This window comes from Oryctolagus cuniculus, chromosome 11 (genome assembly GCF_964237555.1).
Source record: "Oryctolagus cuniculus chromosome 11, mOryCun1.1, whole genome shotgun sequence".
NCBI classification, from domain to species: domain Eukaryota; kingdom Metazoa; phylum Chordata; class Mammalia; order Lagomorpha; family Leporidae; genus Oryctolagus; species Oryctolagus cuniculus.
Window position 1 is genome coordinate 97334426 of NC_091442.1, and position 21966 is coordinate 97356391.

Sequence of the window (21966 nt, forward strand, 5' to 3'; positions counted from 1 at the left end):
AATAGGATAAAACATTACAGTGAGATTCCTGGGGAAGGCCTCGCTCTCTTTTTTGGAGATTGCCAACAAGAGACTTAAGAAAAAAAGAGGGGCCGGCGCTGTGGCGCAGCGGGTTAATGCCCTGGCCTGAAGTGCCGGCATCCCATGTGGGCGCTGGTTCTAGTTCCGGCTGCTCCTCTTCCGATCCCGCTCTCTGCTATGGCCTGGGAAAGCAGTAGCAGATGGCCCAAGTCCTTGGGCCCCTGCACCCATGTGGGAGACCTGGAGGAAACTCCTGGCTCCTGGCTTTGGATAGGCGCAGCTCTGGCCGTTGCGGCCATCTAGCGAGTGAACCAGTGGATGGAAGACCACTCTCTCTCTCTGCTTCTCTCTGTAACTCTTTCAAATAAATAAAATAAATCTTTAAAAAAAGAGAGAGAGAGAGAGAAAACCACTTGTACTAAATAGTTAAAAATGTACCCACCTATAAGCAGCGATGGGCAAAGCCTGGCTCTCAAAATCCATTACAGATTGATGACTGACAATCATAGCCACTAACCAACTAAAATAATAGTTCATAAAACCCGACATAGGTAAATAATACATATACTATTACCTGAAGTTTTTTCCTTAGTAACGTGGATCAAGAATCTTTTCTGAAAACATAACCTATGGTAGCTGGTATTGCAGCATGGCAGGCTAAGCTGCCACCTGCAACACTGGCATCCCATATGAGCACAAGTTCGAGTCTCAGTTACTCCACTTCCAATCCCGCTCTCTACTAATGTGCCCGGAAAGCAGACTCTGCCAGCCCTGTGGGAGACACAGATGCAGTCCCAGCCACCTGGCCTTAAGAGAGTAAACCAGTAGTTATAAAATGTCTCCTCCTCTATTGCTGTAACTCTGCCTTTTAAATAAATAAATCTTAAACATATACACATTATCTACAAATTAATGAATATTATTTTTTTAAATTCTTATTTTTAATTTATTTGAAAGGCAGAGAGAAACAGGTCTTCCATCTGCTGGTTCATGCCCCAGATGCCTGCAACAGCCACGTATAAGCCAGGCCTCATTCTAGGTATTCCTCAAGGGAAGCAGCAACCCAAGTACTTGAGCCCTAACCTGCTGCTTCCCAGGGTACACATTTGCAGGAAGTCTGACTTGGAAGCTGAAGTCAAACTCCAACCCAGGCCCTCCAATACAGGATACAAGCATCCCAAGAAGCATTGTAATAGCTATACCAAGTGCCTGCCCATGAATATGATGTTTAAAAGCCACTCAAACTCAACTTTAATCTGTACAACTAGAGGAGTGGCTAAGATTTTTATTTAAAAAGCAGAAACAGAGCTTCTGAGTACAAAAGGGCTGATGTCTAGTTCCACGTTACCCATATATTTCATGAAAACAATATACAAAAGGATAACAAACACAGTCTCATAAACCACACCCTTGCCGTAACTGAAAGAAATGCCCAACTCTCCAAACAGCTCCAGGATAAACGGGGGGGGGGGGGGGACCCAAATCTCAGTAAGTGATCTTTCACACTCTTGTCCACAAGTCTATGCAGGCAGCAGGAACTCACTACAACATACTGTAACATGAAGGGACTTATTTCACCCCCTAAAATGAAAAGTTCTTCATTCTGCTAGTTTCCTTTCCTACAAAGAAGTTTACTTGAAGAAAACCCCACTTGTCTGTTTATGCTTTTGAGGTCTTCCCCAAAATACCTTTTCCATCATCATTCCATCTGGGTTGAGATAATATCTCATTATGATTTCCATTTGCATTTCACTGAATCAATATTTCTCAAAAGAAGAAATACAAATGGCCACCAAGTATACAAAAAAATCCTCAACAATACTAACAATCAGCAAAATGCATTCAAAATCACAATGAGATACCAGCTCACCCGGATGGAATGACTATTATTAAAAGGAGAAAAAGTAACAAATACTGCTGAACATGCACAGAAAGGAGGTGTTTTTTTTTTTTTTTTTTTTAGATACCCAAATGGCTACAAAGACCAGGGTTGGGCCAGGCTGAAGCCAGGAGCCAGGAGCTTCCTCCAGGTCTCCCACAGGGGTGCAGGGGCCCAAGCACTTGAGCCATTCTCTGCTACTTTCCCAGGCACTTTAGCAGGGAGCTGGATTGGAAATGAAACAGCCAAAACTTGAACCAGCACCCATATGGGATCCTAGTATTGCAGGTGGTGGCTTCACCCATTATACCACAGCACCAGCCCTGAAAAGAGAATTCTTATACACTGTTATTGGGAATGTAAATTAGGCCAGTATAGAAAACAGTATGAACATTACTCAAAAAACTAAAAACACGAATACCATATGATCCAATAATCCCATTACAGGGTATAAATCTAAAGGAAAGGGTATCAATATGTCAAAGAGCCATCTGCACTCACATTTTCATTGCAGTACCACTCACAACAACCAAGGTATCAACACAACCTGAGTATCCATTAAAGGATGAATAAAGGAAATGTGGGCTGTGCACACAATGGAATATTACAAAGCCATAAAAGGGAACGAAATCCCATCATGGTTACTCTTACAGGATATTGTGCTAAGTGATTTAAGTTGGGAATTGCGCTGTGGCACAGTGGATAAAGCTGCCACCTGCAGGACCAGCATTCCATATGGGCACCAGTTCAAGTCCTGGCTGCTCCACTTCCAATCCAGCTCCCTGTTAATTTGCCTGGGAAAGCAGCAGAGGACATCTAAGAACTTGAGCCTCTGCAACTACCTAGGAGACTTGGAAGAAGTTCCTCAGTCTTGGCTTCAGATTGGCACTGTTCCAGCTATTGCAGCCTTTTTTTTTTTTTTTTTTTTTTTTTTTTTTTTAAAGATTCATTTATTTGAAAGGCAGAGTTACAGAGAGGCAAAGGCAGAGGCGGTGGGGGCGGGGTAGACAGGTCTTCCATCTGCTGGTTCACTCCCCAAATGGCAGCAACAGCCAGAGCTGGGCCAATCCGAAGCTAGGAGCTTCCTCCCGGTCTTCCATGCAGGTCCATGGCCCAAGCACATGGGCCAATTTCTACTGCTCTCCTAGGCCATTAGCAGGGAGCTGGAGTGAAAGTGGGGCAGCCAGGACTCGAACTGGTGCATACATGGGATGCTGGCACTGCAGGCGGCAGCTCTACCTGCTATGCCACAGCGCCAGCCCCAACCATTGCAGCCATTTGATGAGTGAACTACAGATGGAAGATCTTTTTGTCTCTCCCTCACTCTCTGTAACTCTGAATTTCAAATAAATATTATTTAAAAAGAGTGATGAAAGTTATATTAAGAAAGACAAATGATACACATTCTCATTCATATGTGAACGCTAAAAGAAACTGCTCTTCTAGAAGCAGAGAATGAACAGTGACTACGAGAGGCTGAGAAAGGTGGATGGGGATGAGAAGGACAGAGAGGGAGATGGTTAACACTGTTCTAATGCTCTATAGCATAGAAAGGTGACTATAATTAGCAATAACTTATTACGTATTTCAGAATAACTAAGAGGACTTTGAATGCTCTTATCACAAAGAAATGACAAATGTTTCAAGTGATGGATATGCTAATTATCCTTATTTGATCATTATATATTATATACATGTAAAGAAAAAATTATACTTCATAAACATGCACAATTATTAAGTGTCAATTAAAAATTTAAAAAGATCTCCAATTTGGCTCACAAAACAACACTCAATTATATTCTGTATATAAAACAAGCAATTAAAAAACAAAGTGATTCAAAATTTAAAAATAAGGGAACAGGGCAGACATTTTGCCTATCGGTTAAGATGCCACTTGGGACGCCCACATCCATATCAGATTGCTTGAGGTCAAGTCCCAGCTCTGCTTCTGCTACAGTTTCCAGCCAACATGTATCCTGGGAAGCAGCAGGTGGCAGCTCAGGTTTCCCACATGAGACCCCCAGATTGAGTTCCCAGCTGCTGGTTTCAGCTGGAGCCAGTCCTAGCTTTTGGAGGAATTTGAGGAGTGAATCAGTGGTTGGGAGATTTCTCTCTCTCTCTCTCTCTCTCTCTCCCTCTCTCCCTCTCTCTCCCTCTTTCTCCCTCTCTTTCCCTATTTCCCTCTCTCTCTCTCCCCTCCCCCTCTCTGCCTTTTAAGTAAATAAATTTTTAAAAACAGAGACAAACGTATAAGAGGCAAACTTAAGCAACAGCAGTAAAGCAGGCCATGTGGCGCAGCATATTAAGCAGCTACTAATGACGCCCGCATCCTACACTAGAGTACCATTTTGAGTCCTGGCTATCCTGCTTCTGATCCAGCCTCCTAATGCATCCAGGGAGGCAGCAGATAATGGCTCAAGTGCTCAGGCCTCTGCCACCATGTGAGGGAACTGGATGGTGCCACAGTCTCCTCATTTTCTCTTGGCCCCGCCCTGGCTGTTGTGGGCATTTGTGGAATGAAGCAGCGAAAGGAAGAGTGTGCATGTGTCTACTTACTCTGCCTTCCAAACAGATAAAAAGTAAATAAATGAACATTTAAAAAACAGATTACCAAAAGTCCAAGTTATAAGTATTTTTTTTTAAAGGAACGAAAGGAGGGCTGACACTGTAGTATAATGGGTGAGGCTGCCGTCTGCAATGCCAGCATCCTATATGGGCACCGGCTTGAGTCACGGCTGCTCCACTTCCAACCCAGCTCCCTGCTAATGGCTTAGGAGAGCAAAGATGGCTTGGGCCCCTACACCAGTGTGGAAGACCCAGAGGAAGCTCCTGGCTCTGGATCATCCCAGCTCCAGCCATTGCAGCCATTTGGGGAATGAACCAGAAGATGGAAGACCTTTGTCTGTCTTTCTGTCCCCCTCCACCCCTGTGACTCTGCCTTTCAATTAAAAAAATAAATCTTAAAAAAAAAAATAAAGGAAGAAACAAACAAAAGGAAAACAAAAGCTGTGATGATACCAGACAATGGAGAATTCAAGTAAGAAGAAAAAAATTCTAAAATCACTTAACACTATAAAGCTATAATTCATAATCAAGAAGTAATTTTTATAAATGTCTATATAGCAATAACACAATGATTGCCTTTATGAAGCAAAATTTTTTTTAAAAAATGAGTCACAGAAACAAACTAATGACAACAGGAGACTTTATATACTATTTCTTTATACAATAAAGACCAAGTAGACAAAAAAGCACACACAAGACCTAGACATCACAGTTAGGCAGATCTTACAGATACTTTAGACAGTTCAACTCCAACTTAAAATTTTCCAACTTCATAATGGTGAGAAAGTGATACACGTTCAGTATAAACTGTGCTGCACATGGTAAATTTTGATCCTTTCTCCAGGTAGTGAAATTTGTGGTAGTACAACAATCTCTCATGATGCTACCCAACTCCCTGTCAACCACAGGATCATAAGGGTAAACAATGGGTACTCTACAGGATCCCGTGTCCCTAAGGGACAACGTTCAGTAGGTTAGGTATAATAAATGCTTTTCTTTTTTTAAAAAAAGACTGCTACATTTTTAAGACACTGCAATCAGGAACAGAGGTGGGACTTACCCACAGGCACTCTTAGATGAAATGCAAGCATCCCAAGCAGCATCTTACCACTTGGCCAAAAAGCAGCCCCTAGACTCATTTTTTCACTCACAATATTTCCTACTTCTGATGCGTTTATATGGGCATAATACCACGGTAACTTAAGGAGCATCTGTACTTTGTTTAAACATGTGCTAATACAGCACTCACAAAAATTGACCAAGTACTATAGGACTAAGACTAGGAGGAGGCAGATGAGGTATCCATGGTACAACATTTTTAAGAGTACAATAGCTTATGAAAGTGAGCGCCTCCTTAACTTTTGTAACCTGGGTGTTTCACTCATCTCACCAGTCCTAGACTTGATATATAAGATCATAAAGAAAACATCATTGTGTTGCATACAGTCAAATAATACTCTGATTATGATGAAAAATAAAACTAGAAATTATCAGAAACAATGTTTAATGCTCTCCCATCTGAAAATTTAAAAATCTTCTGAACTGAAATATACCCTTTAAAATCCATACCTTAAGTCCTAATCCCATGACCATAGCCAGAGACAGGGCCTTTAAAGAGGGAAGGTTAACTGAGGCCCGAAGGGTAAGTTCTAATCCAATATGCCTGTGACCTTCTAAGGAGGAGAAACACCAGGGATGCTCTTGTACACAGACAGGCTGTGAGAGCGAAAAGGGGGCCATCTGCCAGCCCAGGAGAGAGGCCCCAGGAGAAACCAAATGAGCTTACACCTACATCTCAGACTTCTAGACTCAAGAAACAAATGTCTGTTTTTCAAACCACTCAGCCTGTAGTGTTTTGTTATGACAGCCTTAGCAATCCTACATATCTTCTGTTGAACAACTCTTGGATTAAAAAGAAAACAAAAATTGAAGTGATAAAATTTATAAAACTTAATGATAATTAATGAATATAATTTATGGATAAGCACAGAACAATCTTACCAATAAGAATGAATAAACAAACACTAAATTCTCAATTCAAAAATAACTAAAAGAACAAAGTAAACTGAAAGAAAGCACAAGGAGCAAAGCACCTTTCTTTAGAAAACTCTCAAGAAATCGGGCCGGCACCGCAGCTCAATAGGCTAATCCTCCACCTGCGGCACTGGCACCCCAGGTTCTAGTCCCAGTCGGGGCGCCGGATCCTGTCCCGGTTGCCCCTCTTCCAGTGCAGCTCTCTGCTGTGGCCCGGGAGTGCAGTGGAGGATGGCCCAAGTGCTTGGGCCCTGCATGAGAAGCACCTGGCTCCTGGCTTCGGATCAGTGCGGTACACTGGTCGCAGCGGCCATTGCGGGGCGAACCAACAGACAAGGAAGACCTTTCTCTCTGTCTCTCTCTCTCTCTCTCTCTCTCTCTCACTGTCCACTCTACCTGTCAAAAATAAAAAATAAATTAAAAAAAGAAAACTCTAAGAAATGAAAAAGGGCTATTAGACAATTTTATCTGAGCAACCACAGGATTCGAGGTCAGTATGTGAAAACTATATTTTTTGTATGATAGTAATCAACAACTGAAAAAAGTGAAATTTCTTTAAAACTCCCTTTATAATAGCATAAAAATACATTAAAAATTTAAAAAAGATGTACATAATGTCAATAATGAAAACTCTCATAAAAGAAATGAAAGTGAATCTAATGGAGAAATATGTCATGAATTGGAAAGACTCAATATTGTTAAAATAATCAGTTTCCTCACTGGCCTATAAATCATAATCCTCAACTGACCTATAAATTCAACTCAAAATCATCACAAACTTTTGAATAAAATCACAAGGAAATTTTTAAATTTATATGGAAAGGAAAAGCTCCTAGAAAAGCCAAAAGAATCATGACAGTAAGTACAAGGTTAGGATTTGCACTACCTGAATCAAACCTACCATAAGCCTATAATAATCAAGATAGTATGATATTGGCATAAACAAAAGAAATACAGATCAGCAGAATAGGACAGAGTCCAGAAACAGATCCACACTCATATGGCCAATTAGTTTTCAACAACAGAACCAAGATAATTCAAGGCAGAAAAGAGTCATCAATACATGGCGCTCGAACAAATGGATACCTCCATTAAAAAAAAGTACACCTGCCATCATTCCATACCATACAAAAATACATATTGGACCTTAAAACCTAAAAGAATCAAAAGATTAATCTTTTAGAAGAAAAGCTAAGAGACTTTTTTTTTAACAGGACCAAGTAGATTTCCTAAAGAGAACACAAATAGCACAAGCTAGAAAACAAACAATTGATAAAATGGATTTCATGGAAACGAAAACTTTTGCTTTCAATAAACACAAATTAGGTGGAACAAAAGATAAGGCAAAGACTTGGGGAAAAAATCTGTAAAATACGTACCCAACAAAGAGCTTATATGCAGGACCCACAAACAGCTGTTACAACTCAGCAAGAAAAATGTTTAAATGGGCAAAACATTTGAACACATACTTCACAAAGTACAGTAGCCTCTTAAGTACATGGAAAGATGTTCACCATCACTTGTCATCTGAGAAAATCAAATTAATACCTTAATACCACAATGACATATTAAGCCATTGCTTGTGGTGCCAGCATCCCTTATCTTGGAGTTCTGCTTCAGATCCAGCTTCTTGCCAATGTGTCTGGGAAGGCAGCAGAAGATGGCTCAAGTACCTGGGCCCCTACCACCCACGTGTGAGACCAGAATGCAGTTCCTGGATCCTGGTTTTGGCCTGGCCTGGAACTGACTGTTTGGGTCATTTGGAGAGTAAACTAGCGGGTGGAAAGCATGGAAAATCGATTTCTCTTTCCCTCTCTCTCCCTTTCTCTCCCTCCTCCTTCCCTCCCCCCATCCCTCTGCCTTTCAAAAAAATTTAAAAAATGAAGTCAAACCATAAAAGAACTGAGCAAGTTAGCAGGATACAAAATTAGTCAGGGGGCAGGCTTTGTGGCACAGTGGGTGCCCACATCCCATATCTGAGTGCCTGGGATCAAGTCCCACCTGTTTCCAACCCAGCTTCCTGCTACTGGGCCTGGAAAGCAACAGATGTTAGCCCAAGTACTTGGTTTCTTGCCACCCATGTGAGACACCCAGTCCAGCCCTGGCTGTTGCAGGCATTGATACAGTAAATCAGATGGTTGAAATGTCTCTCTTTCCCCCATTACCCCAATTAGGCAATAAAAATTGATAATCTTTGTAAACAAATAATAACCAGCTAGAGGACAAAATGTAAGGGAAAAATTACAACTAAGATGAAATGCTTAGGAATAAACTCAAGAAATGTGTCAAAATTGCATTAAGAAAGCTTTAAAACTTTTTTAAAAAAACACAAAAGGAAATTTTAATAAATGGAAATAAATTCTTATTCTTAGACTAGACAATTCAACATCAAAAAGATGTCATTTTTTCTTAAATTAGCTTAAGTTTAATGCAAAGTATTCTGGGAAGATGGTAGAATACAAACACCAAGAATCAGTTCCCCACCTAGGCAATAATTATAATGGCAGAATCTGTCTGATGTAAATACTTTGGAAATCTAGAGCCAAATGAAGGCTTGCAACTTCTAGGGAAAGGTTTGATTTATAAATACACTTAATTTTAGCTCCTATCAGAATATCCACACCCGTGGCATCATGGCAGGGAGTTCCGTACATATTCCAGGAACAGTTTTCTGCATACACCATGGGAACCAGGGTCAACAAAAAGCTCCACCCTCCAAGTATCAGGGGTCTGTGCTCCAGCCTGGCTCACACATGGATGAAAAATCTCTCTCCTCTCCCCTCTCCTCCTCCTCTCTCTCTCTGTTGCTCAGCCATTCAAATAAATAAATCTTTTTTTAAAAAATCAACTAATATCTTGTATCTGTCACAACAGTCTTTCAGAGGTAAATGAGAAATTAAGACATTCCAGATGAACAAAAACAGAGCTCATTCCCACTAAGACTGCCCCACAAGAAATGCTCAAGGAAGTCCAACTGTGTAAAATGGAAGGGCTTTAGACAGTATGTCTATAGGAAAAAAAACAGATCAAGTAAGGGAGGGGAAGAAAAACATACAGATATGTAAGAGTAAATATATGGTTAATTACAAAAGTTAATATTACTGTAACAGGTTATTACTCTATTTTTTATTTTATATGATTAAACAGGCCAATATAGGGATTGAACTTTGAACTTTATCTTATACTATATACAAACATAAGTCAAAACAGATAACATACCTAAATTTAAGACCTAAAACTATAAAACTTTCAGAAGAAAATATGAGACAAAAGCTTTATCAAGTTGGATTTGTCACTGATTGCTTGAATATGACACTGAAGTCATAGGTAACAAAAAATAGAAATTGGACTTCTTGAAAATTAAGTTTTGTGCATAAAAAGCTACCTACCATACTAACAGGAGACGTTAGTAATAAATGAAGCTGGGTGTGAGGCATATGAGAACTATGTACTACTTCACAATTTGTTTTGTAAATTTAAAACTATTCTGAAATAGAAATTTTTTAAAAAGGCACTTATCAACAAAGTAAAAAGGCAACCCACAGAATGAGATAAAATACTGGCAAATCACATATTAGAGATGAAATCAGTATCTAGAATACATTTTTTAAAGACTTCTAGAACTTCACAATAAAAAATGAACAGTTTAAAAAATAGGCAAAGAAATTCAAGTAATCTTTTTTCCAAAGAAGACATACAAATATCCAATAAGCACATGAAAATATGCTATGCCTACAAATCAAAAGTACAATGATATAGTACTACACATCTATTGGGATGTTTAGTATCAAAACAAAACAGAAAAGAACAAGTGTTGGTGAGCATGTGGAGAAACTGGAACCCTTGTGCACTGTTGGTAGGAGTGTAAAATGGTACAGCCACTGTAAAAAAAAAATATGGCTATTCCTCAAAAAAATAAAAATAGAATTATCATATAACATATATAGCAATTCCACCTCTGGGTATATGCCAAAAGTAACTGAATGCAAAGTCTCTAAGATACATCTGTACTCTAGAGTTCACAGCAGTATTATTCAGAATAGCTAAAATGTGAAAGCAACTCAAGTGTCCATGGATGGATAAACAAAATGGTAGTATAGATGATGAGAGCATTTCCAAAAGTTCTCAGAATAATAAAATTAAAAATTTATTGTGGTGCAAAAAATGTTGAACTCCATGCATAGTATTTTCTTAATATACATTTTGCATGAATTCTTCCAAGTCCCCTCATATACACACTGGAATATGATTTACTCTTAAAAAGGACAGAAATTGTGACATGAATGAACTCTGAGGACATCAAGCTAAGGGAAATAAGCCAGTCACAATAAAACAGATACTGTATGACTCCACTTACATGAGAGATATTCACAGAGTAACCAAAAATCATGGAGCCAGAAAATAGAATGGTGATTGCCAGGGGTTGGGAAGATGATGTTACTGTATAAAGTCAGTTTTAGGGCTGGCACTGTGGTGCAGGTTAATTTTCCACCTGTGGCACTGGAATCCCATATGAGCGAGGGTTCTAGTCCTGACTGCTCCTCTTCCATCCAGCTCTCTGCTATGGCCTGGGAAGGCAGTAGAAGATGGCCCAAGTGCTTAGGCTCCTGCACCCCTCACGGGAGACCCAGAAGAAGATCCTGGCTCCTGGCTTCGGATCAGCTCAACTCCAGCCATTTTGGCCATTTGGGGAGTGAACCAGCAGATGCAGAACCTTTTTCTCTGTTTCCTTCTCTGTCTGTAACTCTACCTCTCAAAATAAAGAAATATTTTTAAAAAAATTCAGTTTTATAAGATGGGAAGTGTTCTAGAGATGGATAGTTGTACAACATTAAGAATGTATTCAATACCAAGGAATTCAATACTTAACAATGAATAAGACAGTAAATTTTATACATATTTTACCATAAGAAAATTTGAAAAAAAAAAATGTGATTCCAATAAAATTACCAAAAAACTTTATGGAGATAGACACTGAACTCAAGTTTACATGGAAAATGAAATATGCAAAAATAACTAGAAAAATGCTGAAAAACTACAAGGGTAAAACAGTTCAACCAGAAATGAAAGCATATCATGAAGCCTCTCGGATTAAAATATTCTTGTAGAGTGCATGAACAAATCACCAGATCAGTCAAGTAGAATAGAAAGTCCAGAAATACATCCAAGTATATGGAGAAAATTAAAATATCATAAAAGCATCAACACAAGGGCCGGCGCTGCGGCTCACTTGGTTAATCCTCCGCCTGCAGCGCAGGCATCCCATATGGGCGCCAGGGTCTAGTCCCCATTGCTCCTCTTCCAGTCCAGCTCTCTGCTGTGGCCCAGGAGGGCAGTGGAGGATGGCCCAAGTGCTTGGGCCCTGCACCCGCATGGGAGACCAGGAAGAAGCACCTGGCTCCTGGCTTCAGATCGGCGCAGTGACGGCTATAGCAGCCAATTGGGGAGCGAACCAACGGAAGGAAGACTTTTCTGTCTCTCTCTCTCTCTGTCTGTAATTTTACCTATCAAATAAAAAAAAAAAAGCATCAACACAAATCATTGGGGCAAAGGTAAGTGCCATTTCAAAAAAAATAAAACTAAATCCATACCTCAAAGCATTTGTAAGAATATACTCCAAACAGATCAGACATCTAAACCACACAAGCACAAAGCATTAAACTCCTGTTTAAGGTCAGTGGACAGAGAGACTATGACTTAAAATCCAGAAGCAGTAACATTAGTAAATTCGATTATGTAAGAAAAATTTCGACATGGCAACAAATACCATAAACAAAGTCAAAAGATAACCAACAAAATGAGAGAAAGTATTTGAAGCATATTCCTCACAAATAAAGAATTCTTAAACAGGAAGGGAAAAATTCCAAAGAAACCAAGGACAATAGGGAAAGACATAAATGGACAATTCATATACAAAGATAAAAAATGGACTTAAAACATACTACAAGTTGTTCAACCTCATTGATAATATGAGAAATGCAAATTAAACTATTCTAGGATGAAAAGTAGTATTCACTTGGATGGGAATTCAGCAAAACCTAACAAAACTGTACACTAATTCACATTTTGATCCACCTATTCAATAAGTCCCCTGAAGATACACCTCCAGTAACATGAAAATGCATACAGGTACAAGATTATTAGCTGTAATCACAAAATATCAGAAACAAATATTCAAACAAAGGAGACTGAATAAGCATTGGTACATACACACAATGGAGTGTTACACAACTGTGAAAAAGAATGAGGATTAATTCCATGCACTCATATGAAGCAATTTCCAGGATCGATTGATAAGAAGTATAAATAGAGTATACACGCGTCTGCCACTGTGGGGTGGCAGGGCAAAAATCCAGGAAGGATAAACCAGAAATGAATGTGATTCGTTACATGGGGGTGATGGATGAGAGTAGAGGAGAAAAAGACGAGAAAATCACCCTACAATGAATGTGTGGGTTGTTTCTTTTTTTTTTCAATTGTTCTTTTAGAATCATATTGATTTTTCATGTGTTATTAATAAATAAAACAAAGAAGAATGAAGTGGGAACCCAAAATTAATCTGTTTTGTAAGTAAATAACATAATTACAGTGAATGAAGATTTGGGGAGAAAAACCCTAAGTAACTCTGACAAACAGTATTTTGATAATACTCACACACTTAAGGCTAAAGATAAAAAAGAACTATATACAAATATGACATATTAGTTAATGGGTTTTTCACAGTCATGAGTTAGCAATTCCAAAACTATTTTATGCACATACTAGGACTAAAGATAATGAAAGCCAAGTTTCTCACTGTCAAAGGAGTTACAAATATGAAGAGAGGGCCGGCGCCGCGGCTCACTAGGCTAATCCTCCGCCTTGCGGCACAGGCACTCCGGGTTCTAGTCCTGGTCGGGGCACCGGATTCTGTCCCGGTTGCCCCTCTTCCAGGCCAGCTCTCTGCTGTGGCCAGGGAGTGCAGTGCAGGATGGCCCAAGTACTTGGGCCCTGCACCCCAAGGGAGACCAGGAGAAGTACCTGGCTCCTGCCATTGGATCAGCACGGTGCGCCAGCCGCAGTGGCCATTGGTGGGTGAACCAACGGCCAAGGAAGACCTTTCTCTCTGTCTCTCTCTCCTCATTGTCCACTCTGCCTGTCAAAAAATAATATAAATAAATAAATAAATAAATAAAATAAAACAAATATGAAGAGAGAAGGCCAGAATGAACTTCCTGGTATGGAACAATTGGAACTGTCAATGTAAACTCATGACTACGTGTACATCTAGAATTAAAGAAATGGATACAAATGTGTATTTGTGTATACATAAATATATTTCCTAGCTCAGTTCACTGAGAAGGCCTGAAAGCAACGTTCCCCTCCCTAAGTAACAGCAAGCGTACCTCAAGTGAGATCTTGGGCTTTCAAATACCGTGCTCCAACAAAAACTAAAGCACCTTAGAGAAATGGGTAATTTCGGCGCTGGGGCAGGGAAAGTAAAAGAGGAATCTAAAACATCCTATGATGCTAGAAAGTAAAAAAGAACTTTAAAAAATGGTGGGAGTGTGCTAAAAACATACAGAATTCAACTTTAAAGAGCGTCCATTGGCCCAAAATGAGACAATTGAAGCAATAAGATTATATTACAGAAGAATAAGAGTCTGTTAGTCCATATTGATATAAATAGTCAACAATGGACCATACATAGGTCAGTAGTCCCATAAGGCTGAAAACTCCCTACTGTCCAGTTATTAACAGCCACTGCAAGCTGTAGCTCAGTACATTACTCACCTGTGTGTGGTGATGGTGGCATCAACAAACCTACTGTGCTGCCAGTTGTATGAAACTACAGCACATATGAGACAGTACATAACACTTGATAAGAAATGATATGTTACTGGTTTATATATTTACTACACATTTTCAATAATCACTTTTCAGAGTATACTCCTACTTATTAAGAACAGTTTACAATAAAATTGTATGGTGGGTTATGCCGGTAGCAGTCTACTGTCTTGTGTTTACTGTGCCTCTTGATGGCATTAAACGGTCATGTTCAGTGGCTGATCTATAACAGCTAGATTTTTCCAAGTGCACTCTATCATATTTGCACATTGATAAAATCATCTAACAACACATTTCTCAGAACATATCACCAGCAATAAGCAACACATCATTCTATTAATATTTAAAGAAGAAAAAGCTCTTCCTCACAGGAGATGTCCACTGAAAATGTAGGAGGTATAATGAATATAGGAAAAAAATCACTATTTGGCAAATACTATAATCAGAGTGTCAGGAAAGGATTACCAATGAATGCTATAACTGGTAGGGGAAATGTATCATAGGAATATTTACACAACCATAAAGTATCATACGGACAGTCATAAGATAAATATCTTTTACAATGGGGAAAAGTAACAACTTTACAGTGAAAAATCTAGATGGCAATTCTTGTACCAAGTGAACAAAGTTTATGTCACCAGTTAAAAGGGACATATCATGAACCTCCTGAAACTATGCACTAAGGCCATATAACTTTGGTGTTATTTTTGCTAAAAGAAACAAAAACTTGAATTTAATAATGAAAAATGAAATACAAAATCAAAACAAAGAGACTTTCCATAAATAACTGACCAGCATTCTTCAGAAGTGTTCATATGTTAGAATAAAGGAAACTAAGTAAAGGCAATGTGTGAACTAAATTTTGGACCAGGAAGAGTATCCATGGGACAACTGCTAAAATTTCCAAGAAGTAAATAGGCTTGATAATAGTAATGCCTATTTGAATTCCTAATTGCATTAATGCTAATTCCTTACTCTTGATTATCATCATATGAATACATAAGATATTAGTATTGGGTAAACTGTATATTGGAATTCTCTGTTTACTTTTTTATCACTTTATTAACTCTGAAATTATCCCCAAATGGAAAGATTTTACATATATAACCTAATACTCTGAAGTTCCCTTCTGGCCAACTCTTCTGCCATCTGTGAAGCCCGCAATTTCTCTTCACACTGATCCTTTTCAGATTGCCTCCAGACGTCATGTTCCGCTTTCATTTTCTCCAAATCGGCTAATTTGTTCTCAAGTTCTAGCCTAAAACAATAGACGATAATTATGTTTAAAAAAAAACTACAATAAAGATGATATGACAGCAAAATGTTTTCATTTGTAAGGAGATTTAACACAAAGTAAGGTAATTACTTACTTTTCATTTTGTAATGCCACAAGTTTTTGATAACCTTCTTCCTTGGCAGCTTGTACTTTACGTATTAATTCACGATCCTTTTCTACTAAGAGCATTTTGTGATGTTCAACAGCTGATGTGAGAATTTCATTGTCTGACTGTAGTCCTAGTATTTTTCAGGAGACAAATGTAGCATTTTCAAGGTTAAGATGAAAAATCATCATTAACAGTAAGCATTCATAAACTGATAAGAAAATTAAAAGAATATAGACAATCTCTCTAGATATGAATTCCCAAAAGTCCTTATATCATTGATAAAACTGATTTAAACAGATTTAAAATTATAAACCCAAGGAGGATGGAATCCCATTTTCAAGTTACACTTAATTTATTTATTAATCAAATAACTATGACAATAAACTTAAGAATCATTTTTTAAAAAACTTAGATAACAGAATGAACAAAATATTCAACGTATAAGCAAAAATATTCCATATGTACTTCAAAATTAAAATTCAGGAGCAGCAGTGTGACGCAACAGGTTAAATCACTGCCTAAACACTGGCATCCCAGTTTGAGTTCCAGCTGTTCCACTTCCGATTCAGCTCCTTGCTAAGATGCCAGGGAAGGCAGCTGAGGATGGTCTGAGTGCATGGGCCCCTGCCACCGCTGTGGGAGACCTGGATGGAGTTCCAGGTTCCTGGCTTCAGTCTGGCCCAGCCCTGGCCACTGTGGCTATTTGGGGACGAACCAGCAGACGGAGGATCGCTCACTCGCTCTCTCTCACACTCTCTCTCCATCTCAAGTCATGTCTATAACTCTGCCCTTCAAATAAATAAATTTTTAAAAAAAGAAAAGAAAAACATACATTTTTTAAAAACTAAATTCAACTAAGGTAAGAATTTGGAAATAAAATGTGGCTGATATATTTTTAATAATTTGAGTTTATACCTGGAAATAATGAAAACACAGGAAATCATATATTACCATCCAGTTCACTTTGAATCTTATTCCTTTCTCTTTCTAGCTCACTCTTAGCTCTTGCTGCCTCCAGTTTGATGTCTGTTATTTCTAGTTTGTTTGAATGTTTAAGTTCTTTTACCTGTTAATAAGTAAGAGATCGAAATTACTACTGGTCATTTTCTTGACATTTAGTACTTAACCAAAAATCTAAGTGCAAATGAGAAAACACTTTGGGAGTAGGGTATGGACTATAAGAAAGGAAGGCTTTTCGGTGCTTGGTATAGTCCTTGGTAACAAGGAGACACAAAGAAAACAATTCTTAATAGAACTGAGGCATTTCTATACAAATACATCTTAAAAGACTTAATCCACCAATGGCCGCCTATAACTAGTACTCAAACAGTATTTTTCACTTTGTGTTTCTACGTGGGTGCAAACTGTTGAAATCTTTACTTAATATATGCTAAACTGATCTTCTGTATATGGGGAGAATTGAAAATGAGTCTTGATGTGAATGGAAGGGGAGAGGGAGAGGGAAAAGGGAGGGTTGCAGGTGGGAGGGAGGTTGTGGTGGGGGAAGCCATTGTAATCCATAAGATGTACTTTGGAAATTTATATTCATTAAATAAAAGTTGAAAAAAAAAGACTCAATCCAATAGTCAATGGTCAAAATATCTTCAGACTGAAAAACTGAAACCTTGTTTTCAAGAAAGCATCAGAGACAACGAAGAAATGGTAGGTAGAAAGAACATACAAACAGTTTATCATTGAGGAATAACATCACACGGTCTGCTCTGCAAACAACCAGGTATGATGTTGCAGATAGAAAAGAGGGAGATGTGAACTCTGCTGAGGAGTGGCAGGAATAAACTTAATACGCCACAAAGGTTGTTTATCCTGGGGCCGGCACTGTGGCACAGCAGGTAAGGCTGCTGCCTGCAGTGCCAGTATCCCATATGGGTGCCGGTTCGAGTCCGGGATGCTCCACTTCCGATCCAGCTCTCTGCTATGGCCTAGGAAAGCAGTAAAAGGTGGCCCAACTCCTTGGGCCCCTGCACCCACGTGGGAAAGCCAGGGGAAGCTCTTGGCTCCTGGCTTTGGATCGGCACAGCTCTGGCTATTGTGGCCAACTGGATAATGAACCAGCAGATGGAAGACGTCTCTCTCTTTCTCTCTGCCTCTCGTTCTCTCACTGTGTAACTCTGTTTTTCAAATAAATAATTTTTTAAAAAAAAGGTTGTTTATCCTGTTAACTACTGATGACACAATTGTTTCATAAAGTTAACTCTAAATGTAAATGTGTTTAAGAACTGAAAGGAAGGAAATCAATTAACAGACAAGGAACGAAGAGGGCAGGATGGAAAAATCAGTTGAATTTGGTAACTAAATAATTTGTTTGCATGTTTATATGTGTATGTGTATGAATGTATGAGGGAGCAGGAAGGAGCAAGAATAACTTGTGTAAACCTAATTTAATTTTCTTTTTGCCAAAACTTGATTTCTTTACAGCCTCAAGTGAATGAGTAATTGTCAATGCTTTTCAAAAAATTAAACCATTATATATCATTTTTTAATCTTGGCTAAGACATTTCTTTTGAAGGCTGAATAATTCTAGTTCATAAGTAGTAATCACTCAATAAATATGTACTGAACACTATTATGTGCCCAGTAGTATTTTAGGAAATGGACATACAACAACCAAGAAAACTTTGTCCCTCCAGTCAAAGGCACTACTCTCTAACATTTTTCATTGTCTTACCTCTGAAAAGGTGCTTTTAAAATTCGATATAATATAAAAAGAATTTAACTGAAACAGATCTACAGGTTATATAAATCTATAGTCTCATATATTATAATACATAAAATTATGGATTCAGAGCAAAAAAATTATAAAAATTATACAAGTTAAATATGTAAAATGTGAGATGTAGGAAGAGGAGGGTAAAAGGTAATTTACAGTCCAATAAAACTCCATAAAAACTGAGGCTGAGAGTTAGACACAAACCAAGAAAAGGCCCTACAGTCAAAAAGGATAAGGAAAGAAGACACAGGTGTCTTACTGGGAGAGATTTCATCTGTGAAGGTCCTGCAAACATTGCAAGGAATGGGTCTTGAAAAATCTTCAATTAAGAAAATCAAAAGAAAGGTAAGTATTATATTGCCTTTATACTTCTAGCTACAAAAAGATACCCTTCCAAATTAACTTGTTGACTTTTAAAATGATACTACATAAAATGGCTACCTTGTGCTGACACTAGTTTTGTATTTTTAAATCTCCTTTCTGAAGTTCTTTTCTAGAAAAAAAAAAACTCACAAAATGATATGTAACTACATGAACACAACTAAGAAATTATAATTATTTTAATACTTAAACTTCCTATAGATTGGACTTTATTACATTATAATTTCATGAATAGATTAAATTTAAATTATAAATGCTTTAAAACTGAAAAATACAAGTACAATGAAAATCTAATCATTGTATGACAAATGTAATTATAACCTGATATTATATGCTAACTGGAAAAGGTTAAGAATGACACAGCAGTTCATTAACAAACCACAATGTAGCTGCTTTCAACTCCTAGTGGAAAATTATAGAGCCATCTTATTGTGTGAAAAGCTGGTGCATTTCACAGTAACTTCAAGAATTAGGGAAAAGAAAAACTATTTTCTAACTCATTTCACCTTGAAATTTACTGAAATGAGAAAATATTTTCAACTAAACTGTAATTCCTGAACCTGAAAGGACACTGGACAGTACAAGTTTGACTTCCAGATCTATTTTTGCTATTAAACTAGTGGTATGTGCCCAAGCAATTCACTCATCTTCTCCATACTCAACTATAAATTTTGAGGGTTTTTTCAGTGTCATTTCTATAATCCTAAAATAATGCATTTATACTAACAACAACTGTTAACTCTAAAAATATACTAAAAGGAACTAAATTTTATGTTTAAAATGAAAAAGTTACATATTTATTACATAATAATGACAATTAATAGTGTTTTACTTTGAGTAATTGGAATCAAATCCTAAGTAGTCATAGTAAGGTTTCTTTCTACCTTGAGATCTCTGATTCTTAATCTTCTTTGTGATCAGGTCCCGAAAATCTAGGAAATCTAGGGCCCTTTCTCTAAATAAGATGCACAATGTTAAAATGTTTAATAAAATTTTAAGAGATTCAAGGCCCTAGTATTTGAAGATTACTACTAACAAAATTGTAATAAATGACAAAAACAGTGGTAACAGTCATGTTACAGGGGTACAGAATCTGTTAAAATATGCATGTCTACAAAAAGCATATTACCAAACAATACATGCAAGAAACAGCTTTTAAGTGTATTACTCAAGAAGATCTATATGCAAATTCCTAAGAAATGTCCTTTCAGTTCTGATCATCATCCAATTTCTAAGATGTTAAGACCTCAGGAACTTAGCTAACAAAGATAACTGTGTGCAACTGCTTCCTACAACTATTTTTTAAGTTCTAAAGATCAAGTATTTCATGAGGTAACCAGAAGAACTGACCTTATTGAAAGTGAAATAGTTTCAAGGTCATCATTTGCAAGCCATCTTTAATAATATCTTTTAATAAAGGACACTGATAGTCACACTGACATAACTTTGCTTTAGAACCTAAAAAACATTTACAAATTCGAGTAACACCCCAGGTGTTCTTTTGCATTGCAAAGAACCATTTGCTAGAATTGCAAAATATTGATTAAAATTTCAAGTTGCAAAGAAAACTGTGACAGTCATGTTTGAAATATTATTTTAAAACTGATCTTTCCCATGGAACCCTGGTTTCTAATTCTGCATTTATATGCAAAATAATGCAAGTATGCTTTTAGAAAGACAAGCAACTCTTAGCACTATATGCTCATAAATAAGCACAAGAGAAATAAATAACACTATACTAAACTGCTGCTCTTCCTTCAGGAGAAATCATCTAATACTGTAACTCCAAAAGGCAACAGAGTGGAGAAGCATATATGTACAGAAAAAAAAGGAAAGAAATCAGAATCTGCCCACAGCTGAGTCAACGGCTCAAGTGAAAAGTGCTGCAGGAGAAGCACTTGGTAACCTCCCAGAGAGTGAGGAGCTCCAGGAGGAAACCGCATTCCCAATGTCCTGTCACTACACCTAAGGGTCTGGCTATTCCAGTAGTACAGTCTAGCTACTCAAGTTCAGAACAATTTGTTGCAAGCATTGAGTACTCAATATTATTTTACAAAATGGAAAATAATTATACCAGAATTAGAAACCTGACAGAACTGTCTCTATCCTGAATTAGCTTCTTTGTGTTTTCCGTGCACTTTTTTGTAAACTACAATTATAAGCATTCAATATGTATCTGCTGAATGTATAAGTAACCTACTTAATAAGGAAACAATCAAATTAATAACTTATTGGGGACTGCACTGTGGCGCGGTAGGCTAAGCCTCTGCCTGTGGTACCGGCATCTTATATGGGCGCAGGTTTGAGTCCCGGTTACTTCACTTTCGACCCAGCTTCCTGCTAATGGCCTGGGAAAACAGTAGAAATTGGCTCAAATTTTGGGCCCCTGCACCCATGTAGGAGACCCAGATAAAGCTCCTGGCTCCTGGCTTCAGAGCAGCCCAGCTCCGGCCATTGGTGTTCATTTGGGGAGTGAACCAGCAGATGGAAGATCTCTCTGTATCTCCCTCTCTCTGTCTGGAACTCTGCCTCTCAAATAAATCAATATTTAAAAAAGATAACTTATTTTCTAGCAAGTCAATCTTAAACTGCCCCTTTTCATCTATGAGAAAACTGGCTCCCAATGATATTAAGTAGTTGGCCTAAATTTATAATTACTAATACAGTGAGGAAGATAATCAATGGCTCCAAATTCTATATTCTTTCTGCTACATCATTTTCTTATTTAAGCATATCATTAGTATATAACCATTGTCATTATCATTTTCATCACTAACTGCTAAAATTCTTCTGATTAAAACTTTCTCATCTGAGTTATAAACACTGTCTCTTAGTCTTCTCAAAGAACTGGGAGATTATAATGACTATGTTATTACTTTAGACAAATTCCTATATTTCTAAGAGGCAACAGAAAAAACCTTTTGGTCCGGGAGCCACCTTTGTTTTAAGATAGCGTTATACAACTCTGCCCTGATAGGAATGCATGGCTTTACTGACCCACAAACCAGTCTTATTTCCAAATTTTTAGAGATGCCCAAATCCTAATAATATTTAATATTTAAGTAATTATTTGCTAACTCTTATGCATAACATTTCATTTAATTTTTGCTACAACTCAGTAAGGTAAGGATTACTTCCATTTTATA

The 21966-nt window shown here is 37.8% G+C and overlaps 1 protein-coding gene across 10 annotated transcripts in view; it reads right to left on the reverse strand.

Annotated features, from left to right (window-relative positions):
• CEP83 (centrosomal protein 83) overlaps positions 1–21966 on the reverse strand; it is a 162301-nt gene that overhangs the window by 36274 nt on the left and 104061 nt on the right. For 8 of the 10 annotated variants that reach the window (XR_011380196.1, XR_011380195.1, XM_070052706.1 and 5 more), the window contains 3 exons: positions 16663–16777; positions 15697–15841; positions 15435–15584 (listed from right to left, as the gene is read on the reverse strand). Coding sequence is in view for 6 of the 10 variants with exons in the window: in XM_070052706.1 (XP_069908807.1) it covers positions 15435–15584; positions 15697–15841; positions 16663–16777 (410 nt within the window). In the remaining 4 variants the exon portion in view is untranslated. Of the gene's footprint in view, positions 1–15434; positions 15585–15696; positions 15842–16626; positions 16778–21966 lie in introns of those variants that run through there. The other 2 variants (XR_011380198.1, XR_011380197.1) reach the window with 2 other exon arrangements.